The sequence below is a fragment of the Salvelinus alpinus genome, chromosome 2, assembly GCF_045679555.1.
Source record: "Salvelinus alpinus chromosome 2, SLU_Salpinus.1, whole genome shotgun sequence".
Taxonomy (NCBI): domain Eukaryota; kingdom Metazoa; phylum Chordata; class Actinopteri; order Salmoniformes; family Salmonidae; genus Salvelinus; species Salvelinus alpinus.
Genome location: NC_092087.1, coordinates 40,939,738 through 40,966,596, shown reverse-complemented (window position 1 = coordinate 40,966,596; position 26,859 = coordinate 40,939,738). Strand labels below are relative to the sequence as shown.

The 26,859-nt window shown below is 45.0% G+C and overlaps 1 protein-coding gene across 2 annotated transcripts in view; it reads right to left on the bottom strand.

Annotated features, from left to right (window-relative positions):
• LOC139561316 (nck-associated protein 5-like) overlaps nt 1-26,859 on the bottom strand; it is a 120,726-nt gene that overhangs the window by 32,881 nt on the left and 60,986 nt on the right. The window contains exons 1-4 of one of the 2 annotated variants that reach the window (XM_071378341.1): nt 25,049-25,570; nt 15,603-15,679; nt 13,242-13,376; nt 147-215 (exon numbers count right to left, since the gene is read on the bottom strand). In XM_071378341.1, the coding sequence (XP_071234442.1) occupies nt 147-215; nt 13,242-13,370 (198 nt within the window). In that variant the 5' untranslated portion in view covers nt 13,371-13,376; nt 15,603-15,679; nt 25,049-25,570. Of the gene's footprint in view, nt 1-146; nt 216-13,241; nt 13,377-15,602; nt 15,680-25,048; nt 25,571-26,859 lie in introns of those variants that run through there. The other variant, XM_071378333.1, reaches the window with a different exon arrangement.

Here is a 26,859-nt window from a genome sequence, read left to right as displayed (position 1 = left end):
GGATTCTTAAGAGTGGACAGTAATCATAGCAGAGTATAAAAGCTAAGACATTTTATGTAATGGGTACAGAGACAGACATAATACAGTGTGACAGTGTCAGGATGACACTCTCCTAATGTATACTGCAGCTCTATATGAAAATTCACCTCATCCAGACACCTTTCATAGGCCTCTCTCTGGCTCTCATTAGCAAGGGCCAGGACTGAATTATCAGCCTACAAAGGAGAGAGAAAGGAGAGAAAAGAGATAGATGTATGTAATCGGTGTCTCTATCGAAAGCATTCATTTGACAACAAAAATCAACCTCAGGAGATTCATCCCCACCTCTGTTTCATATGATCAGTTTCAAATGTCTACACCTAGAATGAAAAAATCCCTTGATTTCACAATCTTTCCCAACAATATGTTCTGTTTAATTTCATGGAGAATTTAACAGTGTTAAAGAATGGAAGAAAGAGGAAATGATGAGGTAGGTCTTTTTCTCTTCTTCTTCTCCTTGCTCTGATAGGTGCAGATGGAGTCGAAAGAGAATCCGGCCACCGTCTCATTCGCCATGATCAAAAGCGCGAACATGTCACCGCGGCGAAGACGAAATCGAAGGGCTGATAGGGGACAGAATGAGTGATGGGGAAAGAAGGAACAAAGTAGAAAGAGAGGGAAGTGGAAAGAGAGGGAAGCATTCTGAAAGATTGAAAGAAAGAGGGAAACAGAGACAAGATGGAGAGGGTTAGTAGTTTGATTTATTTGAAATGATTAGGATCTCTTTTAGTACTCATTTGGACTAATCTCCTAAGTGTCGTTAAGTAGTGGAGGAAATAAGGGGAAAGAAAAAAGAACAAACAGGCTGATTGGAATAAAAAAGGGAGTGAGAGTGAGAAAGAAGAAAAAAATGCATCCATAGAAACAGAGGCACTAAAGCCACCAGTGTCTGCACATCAAAACAGCCCTCACACATTTAATGCTCCCTCTACAGTGGGTCACAGAAGCTGTGACGGGCCCAAGTGCTCAATAATCAGGTGAACGGTGAGGGGAAAAGGAGGACGAGAGACCAAATCATTTCCCCGCACTATAAATTCACATCTCAACCGAGCAGAGAAAACAGAGTTTTCTATCTGCTTGTTTATGAGGTTTCGAAGCGGAACAGGAATCAGATACTAGCTTAGTCATTTCTTAAATAGATAAACATATACACATTGGTCAATGTATAATCTTATGGAGATTTGGTTCGGCCTCTGATTTGAGCGTTAATCACCTTTAAAGTAGGGCTTGGTGGATCCCTCAGTGAGCAGTACAAGATGATCACAATCAATATAATTACAGAAATTCTACCCAGAGACACCGCAGAACGGGGAAGAGACGCAGCAGCAATTACAGCCTGATTCACACATCAATACACCACTGTGCTAAGGGTGAAGGTGTGTGCATGTGTAAACAAATAGGGACAGGGAGAGACAGTTTATGAAAGTTTCATCTTTGTAGTGTGTGTGTAGGGAATTTTTCTGCAAAGAAAAAGAAGAAAAAAATGCATCCATAGAAACAGAGGCACTAAAGCCACCAGTATATATACATACAGTATATACATTGGGGATAAAATGGAAATGAATTACTTAAATATCATACAATGTGATTTTCTGGATTTTTGTTTTAGATTCCGTCTCTCACAGTTGAAGTGTACCTATGATAAAAATTACAGACCTCTACATGCTTTGTAAGTAGGAAAACCTGCAAAATCAGCAGTGTATCAAATACTTGTTCTCACATATATATATGTGTGTGTGTGTGTGTGTGATCCTGTCACGTCTGAAACTCAATGGGTCGCTCAACTACCCAACCCGAGAGCAATATGTGTAATAAGCTTCAATGGTGTCCTCTATACAAAGTGTGGGTTGACTGACAAATAGAAGGCAGAGGACCATCACCTGATTCTGCAACATTTCATAAGTACTGCAGGGCCTCAGTCGAGGGTATATAACCACAGTAACAGTAAGAGTCCTGTCCATCACAGTGGCATGATTATAAAACACAAACATTTTGTTTTTTTCTAAAAAGAGGCTCTGAGAAGAAGTGTTTTCAAGCACTTTCTTTCCCACCTCTCATTCTGCCACTAGGGCTCAGGAGATAGGGTCAGAAGAGCTGGGAGACTTCAAGGTGTTGTAACAACTTTTAAAGTGCTGCAGCGGTCTATAGTGCAGCGTTAAGAGATTTAACACAGGCACTTAAGGCTCTAATGGCAGAGCCTTTTAGATTTGTCGATAAAGCAAAGCCCTGAAAGTAGCTGCAGGTTACTCAGTCGTGTGATATCCATCATCGTGTACTAAGCTGAGAGGAGAGTGGGGGTATGTCATGCAAAGTGGCCCCTGGCTCCCCGAACATCCCTTCCAAAATACCCTCATCGCCAAAAGAGATAAAAATAGTGAATTAGTACATTGCGGGGAGGGATCTTTGACTGACAAAACCATTCAAAACCATTCAAATCCAATACTATTATTGAGCATATAAATGGTATATTCACTTGCCATGCCAGGCTCTCAGCTGACTTCTATGTCCTCCCACCCATCATTATATACATAAGCATCCTATTCATTCAGAGATCAGACTGTGTGTTAAAACAGCTTATTTCACAGGAGGAGGGAGACACCTGGTGGAATATGATACAATTAGATGCATAGCCCTGAAATCAGGGCTATCAAGAGTCTAAGAGTAGGAGTGTCGATCTTGGATCAGGGCCCGTATCAACAAAGCATCTCAGAAAAGGTTCTGGGAATCCTGCTAAAACCTGTTTTAAGACAAAAACAAAACAACTCTTAGCTCAGAGTAGGTTTAAGGATGATGTTAAGACACTGCCCAGACAAACTGTGAGCCAGGAGTAAAATCAACTTCTAAAAGTTTCTCAGCTCTGTAATCACAACAACTTGAGGTACAGCAAAGATAGTGATGACTCATTGACATTGCTGCAAATTATGGGGAATAACCAATAGCAATGAGGCATCGCCAACTACTAACTCCATAGCATGCTTCAGACAACCACAGTGAACGTGACTGTACATCAAATGGTGCAATGGTAAAACGTTTGATATCATTTTCACCTGACAATCACTTTGCCTACTCTTAATTATTAACTAATTAACTTGTATTTTATCCTTTCTTCTTCATCACACTGTCTGTGTGGGTGGACCATTTCAGTTTGTCTGTGATGTGTACGCCGAGGAACTTAAAACTGTCCACCTTCTCCACTGCTGTCCCTTCGATGTGGATGGGGGGTGCTACCTCTGCTGTTTCCTGAAGTCCACGATCATCTCCTTTGTTTTGTTGACGTTGAGTGAGAGGTTGTTTTCCTGACACCACACTCCGAGTGCTCTCACCTCCTCCCTGTAGACTGTCTCGTTGTTGTTGGTAATCAAACCCACTACTGTCATCTGCAAACTTGATGATTGAGTTGGAGGTGTGCATGGCCACGCAGTCGTGGGTGAACAGGGAGTACAGCAGGGGGCTGAGCACGCACCTTTGTGGGGCCCCAGTGTTGATGGTCAGCGAAGTGGAGATGTTGTTTCCTACCTTCACAACCTGCGGGCGGCCCGTCAGAAAGTCCAGGACCCGATTCCAGAGGGCGGGGTTGAGACCCAGGGCCTCCAGCTTGATGATGAGCTTGGAGGGTACTATGGTGTTGAATGCTGAGCTGTAGTCAATGAACAGCATTCTTACATAGGTATTCATTTTGTCCAGATGAGATAGGGCAGTGTGCAGTGTGATGGCGATTGCATCGTCCGTGGACCTGTTGGGGCGGTATGCAAACTGATGTGGGTCTAGGGTGGCTGGTAAGGTGGAGGTGATATGATCCTTGACTAGTCTCTCAAAGCACTTCATGATGATGCAAGTGAGTGCTACAGGGCGGAAGTAATTTAGTTCAGTTATCTTTGCCTTCTTCGGTACAGGAACAATGGTGGCCATCTTGAAGCGTGGGGACAGCAGACTGGGATAGGGAGCAATTGAATATGTCCGTAAACACACCAGCCAGCTGGTCTGCGCATGCTTTGAGGACGCGGCTAGGGATGCCGTCTGGGCCAACAGCCTTGCGAGGGTCAACACGTTTAAAATGTTTTACTCACATCAGCCACGGAGAAGGGGGCGGGGGGGGGGGGGGGGGTCGCTGGATTTCTTTTTGTAGTCGTGGTTGGATTTCTTTCCTGTAGACCCTGCCACATACGTCTCGTGTCTGAGCCGTTGAATTGCAACTCCACCTTGTCCCTGTACTGGCATTTCGCTTGTTTGATTGCCTTGCGGAGGGAATAGTTACACTGTTAATATTCAGACATATTTTCAGACCTCTTTCCATGGCATGGTTAAATGCGGTGGATCGCACTTTCAGTTTTGCGCGAATGCCGCCATCCATCCACGGTTTCTGGTTAGGGTAGGTTTTAATAGTCACAGTGGGTAGAAAATCTCACAGAGTCAGACTATAGGTCAATGCTGTTCTCCGAGGCTGACCAGAACATATTCCAGTCTGCATGATCAAAACAGTACATCAATGGGGCCGATCTCCCTGCTATCCAAGACCTCTATACCAGGCGGTGTCAGAGGAAGGCCCTAAAATTTGTCAAAGACTCCAGCCACCTAAGTCATAGACTGTTGTCTCTAGCGCATGGCAAGCAGTATCGATCTACCAAGTCTGGAACCAACAGGACCCTGAACTGCTTCTACCCCCAAGCCATAACAGTTAGTCAAATTTTTCACGGACTATCTGCATTGGCCCTTTTTGCACTAACTTTTTTTACTCATCACATACGCCGCTGGTACTGTTTATTATCTATCCTGTTTCCTAGTCACTTTATTCCTAGTTACAGTGGGGCAAAAAAGTATTTAGTCAGCCACCAATTGTGCAAGTTCTCCCACTTAAAAAGATGAGAGAGGCCTGTCATTTTCATCATAGGTACACTTCAACTATGACAGACAAAATGAGGGGAAAAAATCCAGGTCTGTGAGAGCCAGAAATCTTGCTTGTTTGTAGGTGACCAAATACTTATTTTCCACCATAATTTGCAAATAAATTCATTAAAAATCCTACAATGTGATTTTCTGGATTTTTTTTCTCTCATTTTGTCTGTCATAGTTGACAGACAAATCTTTTTAAGTGGGAGAACTTGCACAATTGGTGGCTGACTAAATACTTTTTTGCCCCACTGTATATGTACATATTTTACTCAATCAATCATATTGATTTATAAAGCCCTTTTTACATCAGCAGATGTCACAAAGTGCTTATACAGAAACCCAGCCTAAAAGCCGCTCAGAGAAGCCATCAGTGCAAAGCCCCTGCCCCAAAAGGATTTTCCAAGGACGGGAAGCATCAAGCCTTGCCGGACGCCCAGGCGGGCATGGAAGCGAGCGCACTCACAATCACCAGGATAAGCACACATGCTGTCTACAGTGTAGAAAAACGTTTAAAAAAACGATAGTTTAGGTTATGAATTGATATATTGAGGTTGTTCTATGGTTTACATGTGTTCTGATAGTGTCCATTGTCATAGTCTTGGAGGGCCGATGCTGCTCGTTCCATAGTCAATATGTCCAAGAAGTCCTTTTTATAAGAATTGTCTGTTTCACTGATAGGTTGGCCAGAGCAATGATGCGTGCATGGTTCTAGGTTGGATATTACCCACAATGCTCCCTAGAAGGTACACTACAGGACACAGTTGGAGACAAACAGTACCAGTCTAAAGTTTGGACACACCTACTGATTCCAGGGTTTTTCTTTATTTTTACTATTTTCTACATTGTAGAATAACTATAAAATAAAACATATGGAATCATGTAGTAACCCTAAAAAAGTGTTAAATAAATCAAAATATATTTTCTATTTGAGATTCTTCAAAGTAGCCACCCTTTGCCTTGATGACAGCTTTGCACACTCTTGGCATTCTCTCAACCAGCTTCATGAGGAATACTTTTCCAACAGTTTTGAAGGAGTTCCCACATATGCTGAGCACTTGTTGGCTGCTTTTCCTTCATTCTGAGGTCCAACTCATCGCAAACCATCCCAATTGGGTTGAAGTAGGGTGATTGTGGAGACCTAGTCAACTGATGCAGCACTCCATCACTGTACATTCAAGATTTCAGACAGCATATCAACTACCTCAGTCCAGAATCTTTTGACAACTGGACATTTCCAGGCTTTGATCCATCTTTTTCAACTTGTGTCATGTGATGCATGCCTTGTGTACTATCTTAATTTGAATAATCTTATACCTTACACAATTGGATATTGATGTTGCATTTTCCATATTGCATCACACTGTGCTGCGGTAATAGATACACCCATGTCCTGCTGCCAACATAACTGAGTAGAGGTGTTACTATTTGGGGAGGAGAGACCAACCAGCTTGTATAGGGCAGAAACCGTTCCTTTACCATTAGCAACATCCCTCAGTTTGTTGTCTAAAGTACTTTTAGATCCCACATCAATAAAACTTTGAGGAAATACACTTTAGAATTGATTTGAGCTGTAAATAGGGTAGAAATGCTATATTATTCAGGCCAAATGCTGACATCAGCTCTTGGAATAGTATCTTATCTCCGTCTCTTACAACCTACCACACCTGACTGATGTTTTGGCGTTGCCAGGTAATATTAGCCAATGTCTTTCCCCCTGCAGTAAACAAGGGGTTGTTCCATATTGGACATGTAGGGAAGGATTCTCCATTGATAGATAACCTTTAATTAAGTATCTTTGCCACTTCACAAGAGAACTCCTGTAGTGGGTTATCTATCTTGCAGTGGAACTTGGGGTAATACCATAGTGATAAGGAGGTCGACTTATGTTCCGTCACAATTTCTTCCTCTAACCAATCCCAGGTGCCTGCTATTCCCCCATTTGTATAGCCACATGCCAGTGGGTATCTTGCATTATATGACAAGTAGTACACATACACATTAGGAACACCTAATCCACCCTTACTTGTTGGCATGGACAGATTTTTTGTGGTTAATTCTAAGTTTATTTTCTTTCCACAAGAAGCTTGAAAAGAAACTGTTTATCTCTTTAAACCAGTGCTGAGGGAACTGAAGTGGTATAGCTGACACAAGGAAAGATAGTCTAGGGAGTATGCTCATCTTTATCACCTCTGCGCTACCCCATAGTGATAAAGGTAGAATATAATGTTGTAATGTCGTCCCGAATGGTTTTAAGGAGACCTGGTCCATTTAGATGAAATATCTTATTAACTGGTGACTTGATATTTCTCCCAAGGTATTTCATGCAAATGGAACAGTACCCTTGTGAGCTGGAAATGTGTGGTGGTTCAGAAGAATTGCCTCACTCTTACTCCGATTATACCTTATATCCAGAAAATTGGCCAAATGCTCTTATGAGTTGTTGCACACCCGGTATCGAACTGCTGGGATTTGACAGTGTTAATAAGATATCATCAGCATATAGGTTGACTTTGAAGTTATGACCACTCAGATTGATACAGATCGATCAGACCCCTTGACTTTTTCCACATTTTATTACAGCCTTATTCTAATATGGATTTTATTTAAATCCTCACCAATCTACATACAATACCGCATAATGGCAAAGCAAAAACAGGTTTGACGTTTTTGCAAATTTATACAAAATAAAAAACAGACATATCACATTTACATAAGTATTCAGACCCTTTACTCAGTACTTTGTTGAAGCACCTTTGGCAGCAATTACAACCTCGAGTCTTCTTGGATATGACGCTACAACCTTGGGACACCTGTATTTGGGGAGTTTCTCCCATTCTTCTCTGCAGATCCTCTCAAATTCTGTCAGGTTCGATGGGGAGCCCGGGCTCTGGCTGGGTCACAAAAGGACATTCAGAGACTAGTCACAAAGCCACTCCTGCGTTGTCTTGGCTGTGTGCTTAGGGTTGTTGTCCTGTTGGAAGGTGAACCTTCGCCCCAGTCTGAGGTCCTGAGCACTATGGAGCAGGTTTTCATCAAGGATCTTTCTGTACTTTGCTCCGTTCATCTTTCCCTTGATCCTGACTAGTCTCCCAGTTAGGTCTGTGGCGGTCACGAAATTACGTCAGCCGGTGATTGTCAAGCAAATAACTGTCGGTCTCACGGTAATTGACCGTTAATTAACAAACACATTTAGCCAGGAGATGCTAAATGTGTTTATGTTAATTAACGGTCAATTACACAGCCTACAAGCCACTGATGCTGACATTTGAAACATCTACATTTTAAAAGTCTAATAAATCCATGTAATATAGCCTACACCTTCACAATAAATCCATTATTTATTTTAAACAGGTCTAAAGAAGCATGATATGATGAAAATGTAGTCTATTTCAGAAGATCAGAATAGCATAGTTGTCCTTATGTTAGGTTCTGCTTTGGCTATGCCAAATGGCTGTGAGCTACACTAGTTCATTGAACAGACAAGATTTGCTTAGAATTCCGTGGCATTATTTTATAGTATGAAGAATACAATTGAACAAAGCTAAATAAAATAAAGGATATTTTCTCCAAACGATTTGAGCGAGTGCGCACATGCGGCTATTCAGTGTTGAGCGGTTAACAAAGAAATAGGTACTCCTATATGCTTAATTTTGTCACGCTCGTCTTCCTCCTCTTCTGAGGAGGAGTAGATGGACGGATCGGAGGACCAATATGCAGCATGGTAAGTGTTCATCTTGAATTTATTTGGAAAAGAGAACACTGAACGAACTAACAAAAATAACAAACAACAAACGTGAAGCTATATAAGAAAATGTGCTGACACAAGCAACTAACATAGACAATCACCCACAACCCACAATGACAAAACAGGCTACCTAAATATGGTTCCCAATCAGAGACAACGACTAACACCTGCCTCTGATTGAGAACCATATCAGGCCAAACACAGAAACAGACAAACTAGACATACAACATAGAATGCCCACTCAGATCACACCCTGACCAAACAAAACATAGAAACATACAAAGCAAACTATGTTCAGGGCGTGACAGTACCCCCCCCCCCCTCCCCAAGGTGCGGACTCCGGCCGCAAAACCTGAACCTATAGGGGAGGGTCTGGGTGGGCATCTGTCCGCGGTGGCGGCTCTGGCGCTGGACGTGGACCCCACTCCACCATAGTCTTAGTCCACTTTAGTAGCGTCCTTTGAGCGGCGACCCTCGCCGCCGACCTAGGACTGGCAACCCTACTAAAGGGCCCCACTGGACTGAGGGGCGGCTCCGGACTGAGGGCGACTGGACAGAGGGCGACTGGACAGAGGGCGACTGGACAGACGGGCGACTGGTCAGACGGGCGACTGGACAGACGGGCGACTGGACAGACGTGCGACTGGACAGGCGGGCGACTGGACAGGCGGGCGACTGGACAGGCGGGCGACTGGACAGACGGGCGACTGGACAGACGGGCGACTGGACAGACGGGCGCCTCAGGCAGCGCTGGACAGACGGGCGACTCAGGCGGCGCTGGACAGACGGGCGACTGGACAGACGGGCGACTGGACAGACGGGCGACTGGACAGACGGGCGACTGGACAGACGGGCGACTGGACAGACGGGCGACTGGACAGACGGGCGCCTCAGGCGGCGCTGGACAGACGGGCGACTCATGCGGCGCTGGACAGACGGGCGGCACTGGACAGACGGGCGACTGGACAGACGGGCGACTGGACAGACGGGCGACTGGACAGACGGGCGACTGGACAGACGGCGCTGGACAGACGGGCGGCTCAGCACAACTCTTCTTAAGTCTTAAATTCCACTATTAAAACATGTTTTACTTTGTAACATTTATTTCCTTTTAGCTGTGGATTAATTTATGATCCAATCTCTGCAGGTTACTTTAAAGGCTTCCCACACCATTTGGACAGAGGGGACAGAGTTTAGATTAGTGGTGATGAATTCAGACATTTTCTCCCTCATTGTTGACAAATTCCTCATCTGTCAATAGATAGTTGTTGAGTCTCCACTGTTTAGTTCTGCTTGTGTTGACTGGTGGGGAGAAAATGACTGACAGGGGGGCGTGGTCTGAAATGATAATGCTATGAATCTGAGAGTCAATCACATTCTCCATTAGAGATTTTGGAGGTTGTCTATTCGTGAATACGAATTATGGAACTTGGAACAAAAAGTATATTCACGAGAGTGGGGGTTGACTAACCGTCATACATCAGTCAATGTCAATGAACTCTACTGTTCTTTGAAAGCAGCTGATAAGGCTCCATCTGCTGGAAGGGGACGACTAGAGAGGTCTACTCTAGGATCATTGACCAGGTTAAAGTCTCCTCCCAATAGAATGGGGTCCCCAGCAAGCGGTGATATGAACATAGCTTGTGCTGAATTAGGAGTATACATTTTTACAAGAGTACGTGTTTCATTTTGTAAAAAAGCCTGACAATACAAGATTAGAGATTCTTTAAGCTACTAAGATACTGACACGCCTGGCTGCTCCATTAACTGGTGCTGAAAATACTTTAAAGATGAATTCTCATTAAAAATGTGTGTTTCTTGTAACATGGCCACATCACAGGCTAGGGATTTCAAATGAGAAAGTATTGGACTTTATTCAAAATCCCATTCACGTTCAATGAAATCAGATTTATATAGTATTAGATTCCATTTGTGACAATGTGTATAATATCAGCCTTAGCGTAACCATCATAGTAAAGAGAGAAAGGACTCGGTATCAATGTACTATTGTTTGTATTCTGTACCAGTAGGGAGGGAATGTGGAGGGAACACACATGACAAACAAACATAAAAGGATGTCACGAAGCAAATAGAAAACACGAAACAAAAGTTAGATCGATGCTCTATCCAGCTCTTATTCGTGAAAGAACAGGTGTATGCGCTGCTATCCACCATAGCCAGACCTCTTATTAGGTGGATTTGTTTCACCCTCACTGTGCTCTAGGTGGGCAGGGTAACCCCCAGACCAATGCATTGTTCGAGACTGCATGGCAACCGTGCGCAAACGAGAGTCAAAACGAACCCACCAGTTTCAAGTCTACACCAAAACACTATTTGCACAAATTTGTCTCCGGTATTGCATAATGTATTGGCCTGGTAAGCTGGCTATAGCCATATTTTAGAGTGCCATTAAACGCATTTATAGCCCTTTTTCTGTATATATTTTACCAACACTCGGTCAATACAAGGGGAGAAAAGTGACAATCTCAACAAAAACATTCGAGACTAGTGCAGTCCTTCATCGCCTCATTAACTTGCCCGAGTTATTTAAAAAAATGTCAGGGAGCTGTAAATTCAAGTCATTGACCACATCTTCTGCGCTACTGTAGATACTGTATGTTTCTTCCCATCTATGGTGACGATGTGCCTGGCTGCATACAGTAGGGGTGTGTGTCCTGAAGTTTCTTCTTGATGTTGGCTTACTCCACGCATTGTAGTTGAAGCTCCACTGGGAAATCATGGAACGGTCTCCCTCCCCAGATCAGCTTCTCCTTCTTGCCTGCAGCTCTCATGATGTTTTGTCAGTCACCCCACTGTAGCAGGCGTATGTAGTATGGACACGGTGGTTTGGGTGGGTTTGAGCGGGATCGGAAGCCTCTGATGTCTCTCCACCTCTGGTACTGGGTCAGTCTCTTTCATGTCCAGAATGTACCGGAGTATCTCATCCATCTCATCTCATCCAGCAGGCTCATCTGAACCAGGTTATTCCTCCTTCCACGCGATTCCAGGTCGATCACCTTAGTATTCAGGTGGTCCCGGTCTTTAAGTTGTTTTAGGTCTTCTCCGTCAACAGAGTCTCTTCCTTGCTTACTCTGTTCAGCACGGCCTTGGTGTCTTTTTAAGTTCTTTAGACTCGTCGAGTCCATCAAACATCTGCTAGAATGATATCTTAAGTTTGGTGACCTCCTCAGTCAGGTGCCGTGCCCAGCACGACATCTCCTCCTCGGTCATAAATTGTTCGGTAGGACACCAATCTGTATATCGTTTCTTTGCCGTTTGCCCGGTCTGCTGTTGGACTCCTCTACCAGTCATTCGTCAAACTGTGTACAAAGCACAGTTTACAAAATAGAAGAGGGCTTTTGAGGGTGTTAAAGAAGCTATATTTTGCTGAATTTCAACATCTGGAATGGGAAAGAAACTAGCATGCCATTCCGTGGTATCTTGTAATCCTGACTAGACATATTTTGTAACAACGTGATGTTGCCCTTCAAATGGATAACTTGAAATAACAACTTAAATAAACAAAATACAGTTTTTATTAGCTTAGTGGTTATAAGTATTTAGGCATATCATGTGAAATAGGCCTTGTGAAATATTTGTCAAAAGCGCTAGAGATACTGTTGCATGTAGGTCTAGATTATTTATGGATTGATCATATAAAAATGTCAAAAACATTATTTTAACTCCAATTCAAATTGCATGTGGCGCAGGAATCACTGACTCGCTGCATTTTTCTATTATCAAGACACCTGCTGTTACCTCTTAAATGGTTAGGACAGCTCATGAGGTCTTCTAAATATCTGTCAACTAAGTGTGACTCTTATGACTAAAGACAGTTCATGCATAACTTTTACTTTTACCCATAACAGTAGGAGTAAAATGTCTCTATTCTCAGCAATTTTCTACTCTGAGACACTATGTGTAAACGGGCCCTGGTTCCCCCAGTCCATGTAATCTTATTCATTGAGATGTAAAATACATAACTGTTCCTAAAATCAGCACTCCTACCCCGAGACACTTGATATATATACGCCACCAGGTGCACATCTATCAAATTGGCATCATCTTGAAAATAAATAGGAAATACAAATTCTACTAGCATTAATAATGACACAGTGCTAGTGATGGTTTAAAAGTAAATATCACTGCTGCTCTAGGATGAATCAAAGACTGATTCTTTGAGTTTGGTTGTTTGGACTGAAGCATGTGATTGTTTCGACAGCTGCAAGTCTCAGTCAAAGCAAGCAACTGGATTAATTAAATGTTGCAAACTGTTATTCGTTTCCATTGAATGCTTTGACTGATGCAGCTCTCAGTCTCCAGGTGTACCCAGATAGTCACCAGCTCCAGGGGTCAAGACTAAAGCCCTTTCTCAAGTCCTCTTTGTCTCCTTCTCAAAACCAATTGAAGAAGAAGATCCAAGGGGAGGGAACCTTGGACTTTCTCATCCAATACAGTTGAGTAGGTGAGGAGATCGGATGTGAGGAATCAAAGATAGACAAATTGGCATACAGCCTAGAGTTGTCTTGTGTTCCCCAGCCCTGCTCTCCTTCTCCCTGGGTCTCACCTCCAGCTCCCTGAGCCTCTCTAGGAGCTCCCTGCTGCTCGCCGGCTCCTCCAGGTATGGCTCCACATCGCCCTCTTCTGACTCAAAGGCCTCATCACAATCTCTCAGCTCTGTCTCCTCAGACTCCATTACTACCTGCAGTGCAGAAAGGACGTTCAGGGACACGGTTAGTAACAGTGCAGGGTTAAGTTGCCCCTAGAAGCTGATCTTGGGTCAGTTTTGCATCCGGCTAAGAATTAAGGTTAGGATTGGGAGAGGGGTCCTGAACCTAGGGGAAAATTCACCCTGAAGCTTAGAGAGAGGTTGGGGACACAGTTACCATAGTAATACAGAAGCCGGGTAATAATGTCATTGCACACAATAACAACATCAATATTTCATGGGGATTTGTCATGGTTTCACACTCTTTCCAGGGTGATAATTAAAATAAGCTTTTATATTTTCACCTACATTTCACCTTTCCACCCACTCTGATTTTGGTGACGGAGACTGTTTTCAGTAGTGATAGTGACAATGAAAACTGGATTAATTGAGATTTAAATAAATGCTGTACCTGAATAAAAAGCTGTACATATACATTTTTAACACCCCTGATCACACGTGCATGACAATCACATTAATGAAGCAGGGGATGATTCTCTAGATATAGTTTCATTTGATCACCAGGTCACCATGGCTGGGCCAGAGGCGGTGAGACAGAAGCTCTGAGGTTTATAAAAACTTGCCAGACTCACTTTCCATCCAAGGTTTCAGAGTCCTTTATCAAACCATCAATCACGATCATGTGAAGGTGAGGTCTCGTGATTTATTAGGAAAATAATAGAGTTATTCAGTAGAAAGAACATTTGAGTTTTAGTCTGAAATACATAATACCACTACATTTAGGCCCTACTTTGAGGTTTAAAAATAGAACAGTTGTGTCTTCACTCTTCTCCCCAGCTCCCCAGTTTTGTGCTTTTTTGGGAAGGGCTGCCACCTCAGGCCATAAATCAACCAACCAGTCTATTGTATCCAGAGGATGGGCGGTAGACAGGGCCAGTAAATTAAAGCACAGTCGCCTCTATTCTAACCCCTTTCTCTGCCCATCCAAAACAACCTATTGACCCCTTTCAAGACGGCCAGAGGTATCTGAAGCGTGGACTACGTGGGGCAAACTGCAGTCTTCTCGCCTGTATGGGATTCCACAGAGTTTTAAATGGCTGATTTACATATATAATATGTTATAAAAAGGAATACAAAGATTAATAATGATGGAGGACACAGGAGACATAAAACAAGTATGGGGTGACAGAGAAGTAAAGAGAAACTCTCTCAGGTGAAGAATACATGAGGTACCGCTTAGAAGCACACTTCAGAGAGACTATTTTGGTCAGTTAAGGGAAAAAGTTAATCCTTTGCATAACTGCCAGTGTTGCGACAGTCTGCAGTAATTGTCAGTCTATGGTCCAATGCAGCTGATCAGAGCTGAGGTAACTGTCTTTGACCAGGGGATACATTTAAGGAGGGATCAAAGTGAACATGAGGCTGTGTGCCAGAGTCTGATGCTGCACTATATAGGGCAGGGGTGGGCCATAATTTTGTCTCGAGGGCCACATCGGGATTTCAAAATTCTATGGAGGGCCGCACAGATTTTTTTTGTCAAAAACAATTTGCTGGCCAGAAAAAGGGCTTTTGAAAATATATGAGATCCATTTTAATTTCTGCAAATTTTGTAACTACTTTTAGATTTTCAAGTGTGCCCTGGAGTGTTTTTTAACCCAAAATAATAATCCCCCCCTTCAAATACGGGTTTTGCTGTGGTCAAACCCGTGGACCGTAGTTTGCCAACCCCTAATATAGGGAGTAGGGTGCCATTTGGGACGCACACAGAGAGGCCAAAGAGTAGGCCAGACAGAGAGCACTCTCAGGGACATGTGATGGGTGCCACATGCCGGCTTGGATCAATACACTGCCGCCGCTGCAGCCTCTCCTCTCCCATGTATCCCTCTTTCTGAGAATCCAAAATAAACAGGGCAGTTGTATAATCAGACTTGCGTAGGTAGGGGCTAATTTTCACAAAGTCACATGAAAGGTAAAAGGGAACATTGACATTTTGAGTGTTCCTTCACCTTTTCCTATCGGTCTTCAGATCAGTGCTCTTTTCCCTTCTATTTCGTGATGACGTCTGTCTGTTGACGTGATAGAGCTTAGGGGTTGGGTTTTGATTCAGCTAAGAATTCAAATAGTGGTTAAAAAATTACTAAAATAGACTCAGGTGAAATAGACTGAGTAGAATAGACAAATAGACTCATGGTGATGAATGTGTGTGTGTGTGTGTGTGTGTGTGTGTGTGTGTGTGTGTGTGTAGGAGGGGGTACCCACCTGTCAGGCTGGCTCTACAATGTGCAGAAAGGACAAAGTTTAGTTATGATGCCCTTCAGGCCCGCTCCACAATTTACCTGAGAAACACATAAAAAAGGACAAAACTTTAGTCTCACGGTCTCCCCCGAGTTAACTATTTAGTTTAACATACATCTTCCGTGAAAAAAAACACACCAAAAAACAACATTGTAATCCCCCCAAATATAATGCTAAACATTCTTTCACTACTTTCGCAGCCATCCTCTTTAAGCATTTGCCATAGCATGTGGCACTTAGATGTGACACAAGACAAACCAAAAACAGCCAGTCCACTTCATTGACATTTACAGGACCCTATCCAAATAAACCTGCAAAAACATTCTCTATCCAACCCTACAGATAAACAACTGCATCCAAACTACAAAGACAAGACACTATGTGACATTAGGTTCACTTAACTGACCCTCCCGTTATGCTAGCCCTGTCTGGCATTTCCAAATCACCAGATATAAAGTGCTACATCTTCAACCATTTTGTCCACCTTTTCAAATAAAAACCTTATAGCAATAAAGCTCAAGTCCATTCCCCACTATGGGATTTGTAATGAGTTCATATGAGTTAACAGATACGGTCATGAACTGATAGTACCTCAGATGGTAAACCAGGACACTACAATGCATTGTTTCTCATTAGCTCAAACCCTGCACCTAACTCAAAGCTCAGGGTTTGCGATATACCTGCAGAGCTGAATTCCAAGTGGTTAGTCTACTAATGGTTATGTGGGGGTGGTAAGTTTAGAGATGGTTGTGGTTTGAGATCTGATTGGGAGCGGATCTGATGTTTAGGCGTCGGCCTGATGGAATGCACAGCCTTTGAGAGGAATTTGTTGACATAAAACAGCCAAATATGGAAGCTTATATTACCTATTGAGAGCGAAAAGCTGATTCATCACTAGAGTGAAAGCTGATAGATCAGAGTGAAAAGTGAGAAACGAAGGAAGACAAAAAAAACAACAAACTCTGCAGTGAAAGATTCTTGGCAGGCATTTTCTTCCTCTCCCTCTCTCCACACCCTGTTCCTCTCACCGTCCGTCCCATGTCACTTCTGACAGGCAGTTCCCCATCTCATCCTTCCCTGGACTCCCTTGGACCCCTTCAGGTGCCAATGTTTACAATTAAATAAGCATTTGAGAGCATCTGCCCTATCCTCCCAGGGTTCCCCTCTCTAGAAAGCACAGACAGGCAGGGCTGGCGCTGCCAGGTGGGATGTGTTTTCACACCACCAAACAGGTGCTTCAGAAGAGCCCCTTAAAACCTGTCTCAGTCTTGACATCAGCTGCTGCCTCCCAGACATTACTGTTAACCCCCCCACCACCCATGTTAGGGGAATGCCTTCTGTTCAGGGCAGAGGGAAAGAGAAGGTTAAAAAAAAGATTGTGGTGGACATGGTGTTGTTTTATCAGCCCTGTCTCCCTTCAAACCTAACAAAGATAATCCACCACACACAAAAAATAGACACCGCAAAGATGCTTATATCATAATTGAATAATACTGATCTATCTATGCAGCAGAATGTTAGGCTACATCTTTCAGTAGATAACCTAATAACAGTGCTCTCTCTACAGTGGGCCGTACGTATAACCTATCTAATCTCTGATCTACAAGGTAAACTCTACAGTGAATGGGGACCCGTCTTATGACTACAGACACTAATTGCTAGGGTTAAGCTATAGCCTCATGTGCCAGGTTTCGATGGTGAACAAGACAATATATGGGCTGAACCCAATACTGGGATCCCGTGAATCATTCCAATGATAAAATGCCCTGAGGAGTCAGCAGACAATGCATCAGAATGAGGACCAGACCTATGAGGCCTGACTTCACCAGCAGCCTCCGCAGCGTTGGGGCTAGAGAGACTAAAACCACTCTGTGTCACTGTGCACCTGGAGGCTGAGGAAGGGGGGTAGGCAGGCAGCAGGACATTATTTCAGCGTGAGTATCAGGGAGGGTAATTCCACTATTGTCTGCCAGGAGTGGGCATCAGAGATGGAGGCTCAGTGGGTTCGCAGGTTGGTTTTTCGGAGAGTGGGTATGTGGAGTCAACACACAAAAAGAAAGAGGCATAAAGAAAGATATACTGAACAAAAATATAAAAACGCAACATGCAACAATGTCAATGGTTTTGCTGAGTTACAGTTCATAAGGAAATCAATACATTTAAATAAATTCGGCCCTAATCTATGGATTTCACATGACTGGGCAGGGGCGCAGCCATGGGTGGACTTGGGAAGGCAGAGGCCCACCCACTTGTGAGTAAGGCCCAGCCAATCAGAATGAGTTTTCCCCACAAAAGTACTTTATTAGAGACAGAAATACTCCTCAGCACCCAGCACCCCTTCAGACGATCCCGTAGGTGAAGAAGCCCGATGTGGAAGTCCTGGGCTGACGTGGTTACATGTGGTCTGCGGTTGTAACAGGGATGTAAACAAATTTGTGAACAAAATACGCTTTTTAATGTGCATATTAACATTTTCTGGGATCTTTTATTTCAGCTCATAAAACAGGGGACCAACATTTTACGTTGCGTTTATATTTTGTTCATTATACAGTGCATTCAAAAAAAATTCAGACGCCTTGACTTTTTCCACATTGTTAAATTACAGCCTAATTTTAAAATGTATGAAATAATTGTTTCCCCTCATCATTCTACACACAATACCCTTAAAACAGGTTGAAAAAAATTGCTACAAACTTGGCTCACCTGTATTTAGGGAGTTTCTCCCATTCTTCTCTGCAGATCCTCTCAAGCTCTGTCAGGTTGGACGGGGAGTGTCGCTGCACAGCTATTTTCAGGTCTCTCCAGAGATGTTTGATTGGGTTCAAGTCTGGGCTCTGGCTGGGCCACTCAAGGACATTCAGAGACTTGTCCCAAAGCCACTCCTGTGTTGTCTTGGCTGTGTGCTTAGGGTCATTGTCCTGTTGGAAGGTGAACCTTCGTCCCCAGTCTGAGGTCCTGAGCACTATGGAGCAGGTTTTCATCAAGGATCTCTCTGTACTTTGCTCAGTTCATCTTTCCCTTGATCCTGACTAGTCTCCCAGTCCCTGCTGCTGCTGAAAAACATCCCTACGGCATGATGCTGCCAGGTTTCCTCAAGATGTGACGTTTGGCACTGAGGACAAAGAATTCAATCTTGGTTTCATCAGACCAGAGAATCTTGTTTCTCATGGTCCTAGAGTCTTTAGGTGCCTTTTGGCAAACTACAATCGGGTTCTTGGTCACTTCCCTGACCAAGGCCCTTCTCCTCCAATTGCTCAGTTTGGCCGGGCAGCCAGCTCTAGGAAGAATCTTGGTGGTTCCAAACTTCTTCCAAGAATGATGGAGGCCACTGTGTTCTTGGGGAACATCAATGCTGCAGACATTTTTTGGTACCCTTCCCCACATCTGTGCCTTAACACAATCTTGTCTTGGCGCTATGGACAGGCGTGTGCTTTTCCAAATCATGTCCAATCAATTGAATTTACCACAGGTGGACTCCAATCAAGTTGTAGAAACATCTGAAGGATGATCAATGGAAACAGGATGCACCTGAGCTCAATTTCGAGTCTCATAGCAAGGGGTCTGAATGTCTAAACCTGTTTTCGCTTTGTCATTATGGGGTATTGTGTGTAGATTGATGACGATTTTAGAATACGGCTGTAACGTAACAAAATGTGGAAAAAGGGGTCTGAATACTTTCCGAATGCACCGAATATACACAGAAATGACGACGGGGAGAAAAAGGTGTCATGACAGAATTGGAGGAGAGAAAGTGGTATAGCAGGAGAAAAGAAAAGGGGAGTAAGAAGAAAGAGATATACCAATATAGAGATGCAGACAGAGTTGTAAATTGTGGGGGTGGGGAGGTGGATTTGACTACCCCGTCTGAACGCAAATCAAAAAGAATTCTACCCTCGGGGGCATTTCTAAGCTCCTGCCAAGAGCCCCTACCCCCTCCTTCCAACCCCCCCCCCCACCCCAACCCGCCTTGGGAGCTCTCCTTTCCCTAAAAGACTGGGTTAGGGTACGATCACAGAAACTAGAATATTAATCCACACTCCCATGCATGATGTCCCATTCCACTATAATTAGCACATCAAAACAACTCAAATATATGCAAACATTAATTAAGCGTGTTTCGGGTGGGTGGGAGGGGGAGTGATCGGAGCTGTGGTTTACAGATTAAAATCAGGTGCTTATAGGGGTTAAGAATAGAGCAGATTAAACAATCAATCAGTCAAACAATAACATATTTGATCCAAGGGCCCTTTGAACATGGCAGGATAAGAATTCTGCACGTTCTCCAAAACAAGCCACCATCTGCTGAAATGAATTGGTCATGACAGCGGGAGAAACTCCTGGAAAGGGCATAGAAGAACTAGAGTCCGAACTGTACAGCTACAGGGAAAAAAGTTATCCAAGCGTTTTAAGAAAACCCTATCCATTACTAGTGCAATAAAAGAGCTGTGTCTGTTTGCTGTAAGTCACAGGGTGAACTGCAAAGTTTGGAAAACACTAAATCCTTCCCATCTTTAAACTAAAAACAGAGGCCAACATTAACAAAGAATTACAATCTTATCAAAGAACCCTCAGACATCACTCATCAACCCCCTCTCTTTCATCTTTGCCAACTCTGATGGGCACAAGGACAGACAACCCCCACATCCATGTTTCTCTGTTTTTTTGCCCTCCCGCTGTCACGCTCGCTATCCTCAAACTCCCTGTCATAAATCGACCAAGGCGCAGCGTGCATGTAGTTCCACATCTTTTAATTAAAATGAAACCGAAACAATCAAAAAACAAACAGGTAAATCGCAAAGAACGTGACGCAATCGAGGTGCACACAAAACACACACGGAAAATAATTACCCACAAAACACAGGTGGGAAAAGGCTACCTAAGTATGGTTCTCAATCAGAAACAATGATAGACAGCTGCCTCTGATTGAGAACCACACCCGGCAACACACATAGAAATAGAAAACATAGAACAAAAACATAGAATGCCAACCCCAACTCACGCCCTGACCAAACCAAAATAGAGACACAAAAAAGGAACTAAGGTCAGGGCGTGACAGTACCCCCCCCAAAGGTGCGGACTCTGGCCGCAAAACCTAAACCCATAGGGGAGGGTCTGGGTGGGCATCTATCCGCGGTGGCGGCTCTGGTGCGGGACGTGGACCCCGCTCCACCTTAGGCTTGGCCCACTTAGGTGGCGCATCTGGAGTGGGGACCCTCGCAGCGGGCCCCGGGCAGGAGGGCGACTCTGGCAGCTCCGGACAGGAGGGCGACTCTGGCAGCTCCGGACAGGAGGGCGACTCTGGCAGCTCCGGACAGGAGGGCGACTCTGGCAGCTCCGGACAGGAGGGCGACTCTGGCAGCTCCGGACAGGAGGGCGACTCTGGCAGCTCCGGACAGGAGGGCGACTCTGGCAGCTCCGGACAGGAGGGCGACTCTGGCAGCTCCGGACAGGAGGGCGACTCTGGCAGCTCCGGACAGGAGGGCGACTCTGGCAGCTCCGGACAGGAGGGCGACTCTGGCAGCTCCGGACAGGAGGGCGACTCTGGCAGCTCCGGACAGGAGGCAGGCACAGGACTCATCGGGCTGGGGAGACACACATGATACCTGGCTCTGGGAGTAGGCACAGGACTCACCAGGCTGGGGAGACATCCAGGAGGCCTCTTCCTTGGCCGTGGCACCGGATACACTGGGCCGTGGAGGCGCACTGGCGGTCTCGAGCGCAGAGCTGGCCCCACCCGTTCTGGCTGGATGCCAGCTTCCACCCGGTAAATGCGGGACGCTGGCACCGAGCACACCGGCCTATGAATGCTTCGCCTCGACACCGTGAGCATCACCCCATAGCACGGGGCCTGACCAGTCCCCTGCTCACCACGGTAAGTTGGCTCAGGTCTCCAACCTGACTCTGCCACACTCCCCGTGTGCCCCCCCCAAAAAAAATTGGGAGCTGCTACTCGGGCTTCAGTGACCGAGTCTTGTCCTCTACCATTCTCTCCTCCCCGGTCCAACTCGTCCTCCAGGTTGGCGCACGCTGCTTGGTCTTCTTGTGGTGGGTAATTCTGTCACGCTCGCTATCCTCAAACTCCTTGTCATAAATCGACCAAGGCGCAGCGTGCATGTAGTTCCACATCTTTTAATTAAAGTGAAACCGAAACAATCAAACAACAAACAGGTAAATCGCAAAGAACGTGACGCAACCGAGGTGCACACAAAACACACCCAGAAAATAATTACCCACAAAACACAGGTGGGAAAAGGCTACCTAAGTATGGTTCTCAATCAGAAACAACGATAGACAGCTGCCTCTGATTGAGAACCACACCCGGCCAAACACATAGAAATAGAAAACATAGACCAAAAACATAGAATGCCCACCCCAACTCACGCCCTGACCAAACCAAAATAGAGACATAAAAAAGGAACTAAGGTCAGGGCGTGACACCCGCATCACTTTATACACAGATCTCAGCTAAACATAGAATCACATGGTTTATTCATCTCTCTGTGACCGCCGGTAACTTCATAAAAAAGTTGACTACAAATACAAAGTTGCCAATGTCTTTGCAATTGATGCAAACAAGTGATGTATGAAAACCAAGATGACTGCATTCAAATATAAACAGTAGGCTATAGGCCTATTTCAACCATATTGAAATACATTACAGGGCCAGTGTCTAAAGCTCCCCCATCTTGATCAACTTTACCTCAAAAACTCCTCAGAGTTTGAGCTCCTGAGAGTTACAGCCTCTGTCTGACTGAGTCAGTGCTGTGACATTGTAGTAGTCAGCAAATTCACCCAACCGAGCGTAGCGGAGCAGAACAAAACATAGGCCGGGGCAGCTGAGGAGCTATAAAAACCAGACCCCGTTGGTCATTAATGAGACATAACCTCAAATACCTCAGACTAGCTTATCAACAGAAACAGCATCTGTCTGTACTTTAGTGGAGGACCCACTGTGTCCTCACTTCACCAAGAGATATTTTAGAGGCTTTGTGAGAGTGTTGTAAAAACGAAAAACTCATTCAAGGTTTTTAGGCTCTTTTGAGCCCTTCTGTCTCTGTGAAGGTTGGTTGGCTGTTTTTTGAGGCACATGACAAAGTTAGCTGTATCAAACTCTGCTGACAAGATGAGTTACAGACGTGTCCTCAAAGTTATGGGCATGTCATCAAAGTCACGGTCACGGTGAGATGTCTAGCTCTTTGAACATCCCCAACTGCATGGCATACATACACAACACTGGCCAGCCATCTGGCATGAATACCGCATGCTTAGAGGACTCCTGAAAAGGGATACAATACTGTGGACTGGGTCTCACATTTGAGGAGACCAACAAATCAATATAGTGTATGTTCCAACTGGCACCCTTGTATTCACTTTATAGTGCACTACTTTTGAACAGAGCCCATTGTGCCATTTGGAACACACACTTGGCCTTTGTTCTTTGTAAAAGAACAGCAAGCACTAACTAGTCCAGCTATTAAAACAATTTAGCACTCAATACCTAGTGAGAATTGAGAAGTCAAAGTTGAGTTGAGGCACACACAAACACACATGCACTCAAACACCACCCTCATTGCTAAGCCTTATGTCAACACACCAGTGTATCAATTCCCCAGGGCTTATTACAGTTTAGCAGTATGAAGGCCCACCCACAACACAACACTGGTTAAACAAACAATCCAGTGATTTTAACAAAGAGAAATACACATACGGAAAGATCATGATAGAGCTTGGTATAGGGTCATGGCGTGGGGGTGATATTGGTATAGGGTCATGGCGTGGGGGTGATATTGGTATAGGGTCATGGCGTCGGGGTGATATTGGTATAGGGTCATGGCGTGGGGGTGATATTGGTATAGGGTCATGGCGTGGGGGTGATATTGGTATAGGGTCATGGCGTCGGGGTGATATTGGTATAGGGTCATGGCGTCGGGGTGATATTGGTATAGGGTCATGGCGTGGGGGTGATATTGGTATAGGGTCATGGCGCGGGGGTGATATTGGTATAGGGGCATGGCGTGGGGGTGATATTGGTATAGGGTCATGGCGTCGGGGTGATATTGGTATAGGGTCATGGCGTGGGGGTGATATTGGTATAGGGTCATGGCGCGGGGATGGTATTGGTATAGGGTCATGGCGTGGGGGTGATATTGGTATAGGCTCATGGCGTGGGGGTGATATTGGTATAGGGTCATGGCGTGGGGGTGATATTGGTATAGGGTCATGGCGCGGGGTGATATTGGTATAGGGTCATGGCGCGGGGTGATATTGGTATATGGTCATGGCGTGGGGGTGATATTGGTATAGGGTCATGGCGTGGGGGTGATATTGGTATAGGGTCATAGCGTGGGGGTGATATTGGTATAGGGTCATGGCGCAGGGGTGATATTGGTATAGGGTCATGGCACGGGGGTGGTATTGGTATAGGGTCATGGCACGGGGGTGGTATTGGTATAGGGTCATGGCACGGGGGTGGTATTGGTATAGGGTCATGGCACGGGGGTGGTATTGGTATAGGGTCATGGCACGGGGGTGGTATTGGTATAGGGTCATGGCACGGGGGTGGTATTGGTATAGGATCATGGCGCGGGGGTGATATTGGTATAGGGCCATGGCGCGGGGGTGATATTGGTATAGGGTCATGGCGCGGGGGTGATATTGGTATAGGAGCCTCTTTTCGCTGTTTTGCCCATATTCCTCTAAGAACAGTCACGTCAGAGCTGCAATTGGCAATAATTGTAATGTGTGTAGTGTAGTATAAGAATGCCAAAGCCCATTCTACTCTATAAACAGTAGCTTTAAGCTTTGTTGAAACATCTTATACACATTATAATATCATGCTGCTGACTAAGTAGAACAGAAACATCAAATGAAGCCTGCAGTGCCCCCGTCCCAATGCCCCAAATATGGGTTACTCCCCCTGCGGGCATCTGGTTATGACTACGCCAAGTTGAGTATTTGGGGCTAGTAGCTTATCCATGCCAACTGGTGACTCCCGGTCACGCACCCCTTTCCACAGCAGCCCAGCTGTTTCATCCTGCTCCCCCTCCCCCGTCATCATGTAGAGAGCTTCTGATCACCGCCCGCCACAACAAAACCCAGGCAAAAGCCTGCCAGCCAGGGGATTAGCAGCCCGCTGACAAAATTAGACACAGAGAGAAAAAACAACCATACACACACAGACACAGAGAGAAAGCATGTAAAAACATTAACCTAAATGCTATTGCGTACACATGCAAACGTGTACACTGACACACACATTCTGCATGCAAAGATTCGCTACAACACACACGATCTAATAAACACATCCACATGCATACAGTCCACATACACAAATGTGCACAAAGAAGTACACATTATGCACAAAATAAGTAGGCCACCATCTTCTGAAAATACACAAAATAAATACTCACACACGATAAACAAAGCACACCAGCCCACGTCGACAGAGCTCCGCATTTACAGATCTCTGGCAAAAAATAGCATCCCTCCTTTCTTCCAGTTCATCTCCACTCTTCCCTGATCATCACCTCATAGGGAAAGCACCCTGTCACAGCATCCTGGACGTTCCAGAGCTCCTGTGTGGGGAATGTCTGGGATCAATATGGAATAAACCCTATGAACATACGGTAATGAGAAAATGTCCCAAGCACAGAGCGCCTCTGCCAGCCAGTCACTGCTCCTAGTCCCAGTGTCAGCTGGGCCAGCCTCGTGCTGCAGTTACAGCCTTTCTCCCCACCAAGAGAAGAGGCAGAGGAGGAGGTAAAGAAGGGATGTGTGTCGTCTCTAGAACTCTCTCTATCTGAGGCTCAGTGCTGAGACGTCAGGGCCATCCTAGTGCAGCAGTAGCAGTGGTAGCAGCAGCAACGCTGGCATATTGTGTGTGTCTGCAGTAGCGACTGTCATTGTTCCAGAGGCCGAGCAGAGAGAGAGTGAGAGAGAGAGAGAGAGAGAGAGAGAGAGAGAGCACTAGCCAGAGCTAAAGCACATAAGAGCATGTACTGTAATAGACAGAGGAAGGGGTAGAGCGAGTGAAAGAGAGTTAAGCCCTCCTCCACTCAGACAAACCCAGGCTACTACACTACAACAGCTGTGGACGAGCCCACGTGCGCTCCACCTCCTCCTCTCCTTGTGCCCAGAATTAACTCTGTAGTTGCTAGCTGGCTGAGAAGGAGCAGAGGAGCGAGGGATGAGCGAGGGAGGGAGGGGGATGTCATAGAAAGAAAAAAAGGGGATATTGTTTCCAAAAGGGAACTGTGTTAGCCTATAGACAAAGCCTGGGGAGGGGAGCGTACAGTACATCCGCTCAGCTCCACAGACATTTGAGCTGTACGGGAGGGGGGACAGGGAGCTGTCAGCTAAGAGGATTTCCAGCCCCTGAAAACGAGTCTGCAGTCAAAAAAGTCACACAATGAAATGAATGGGGAAGTAGAGCACTCCTAACTGAGAATCGATAATGTCAAATGTTTCGTTTTTATCTGTCAGGAATAAGAGGAATTATAAAACTGATGGGGAGGGGCGTGGAGGTTTCCTACACTACGATTGTAGATTAAACTACGTCTTTCATCTATTGAGTAACCGCCAGACTCTTTTCTTTTTGAGATCTATTAAAATATGAAATATGGTCACGGAATCTAATGCTATCAATGACCTTATAGATGAATAACTAAAGGGGTGAAAGGTGAATGTGTTTTATGAAAGCTGCCGGCAGCAGAGTGTTTTTCCATGCACCATACGTGGAGGGTGCAGAGATGGAATTAGACTGATGTAGAGACATGTGTCGTCACACCAAGACAGGTGGCTACAACCTGCCACCATCTTTACCCTAATAAGTGTGTGTGTGTGTGTGTGTGTGTGTGTGTGTGTGTGTGTGTGTGTGTGTCTCCGACTGACACTATAACCTAATTACAGCTCTGGAATGCTGGGTATTCATTGGTACTCTGTGGTCCTGACTCCTGGGCCCACCCTGCTGCTGTCACACCCACCCATCCACCCACCACAAGACTGCCCTTCCTCCTCCCAAGGAACAATGACATACTATGTAAAATAGGGAATTGACATCTATACTATAGTACTCACAATATTTGGAATCTACCTTTCACTTAAACTGACATACCACACTTACATACGCTCTCCTATAAAGATTACATTTCCTATAAAGACAATTTATTCTACTGTGACCCTCTTTTGGTCCTGTTGTCAGACAGCGTAGTCGGTTGGAATC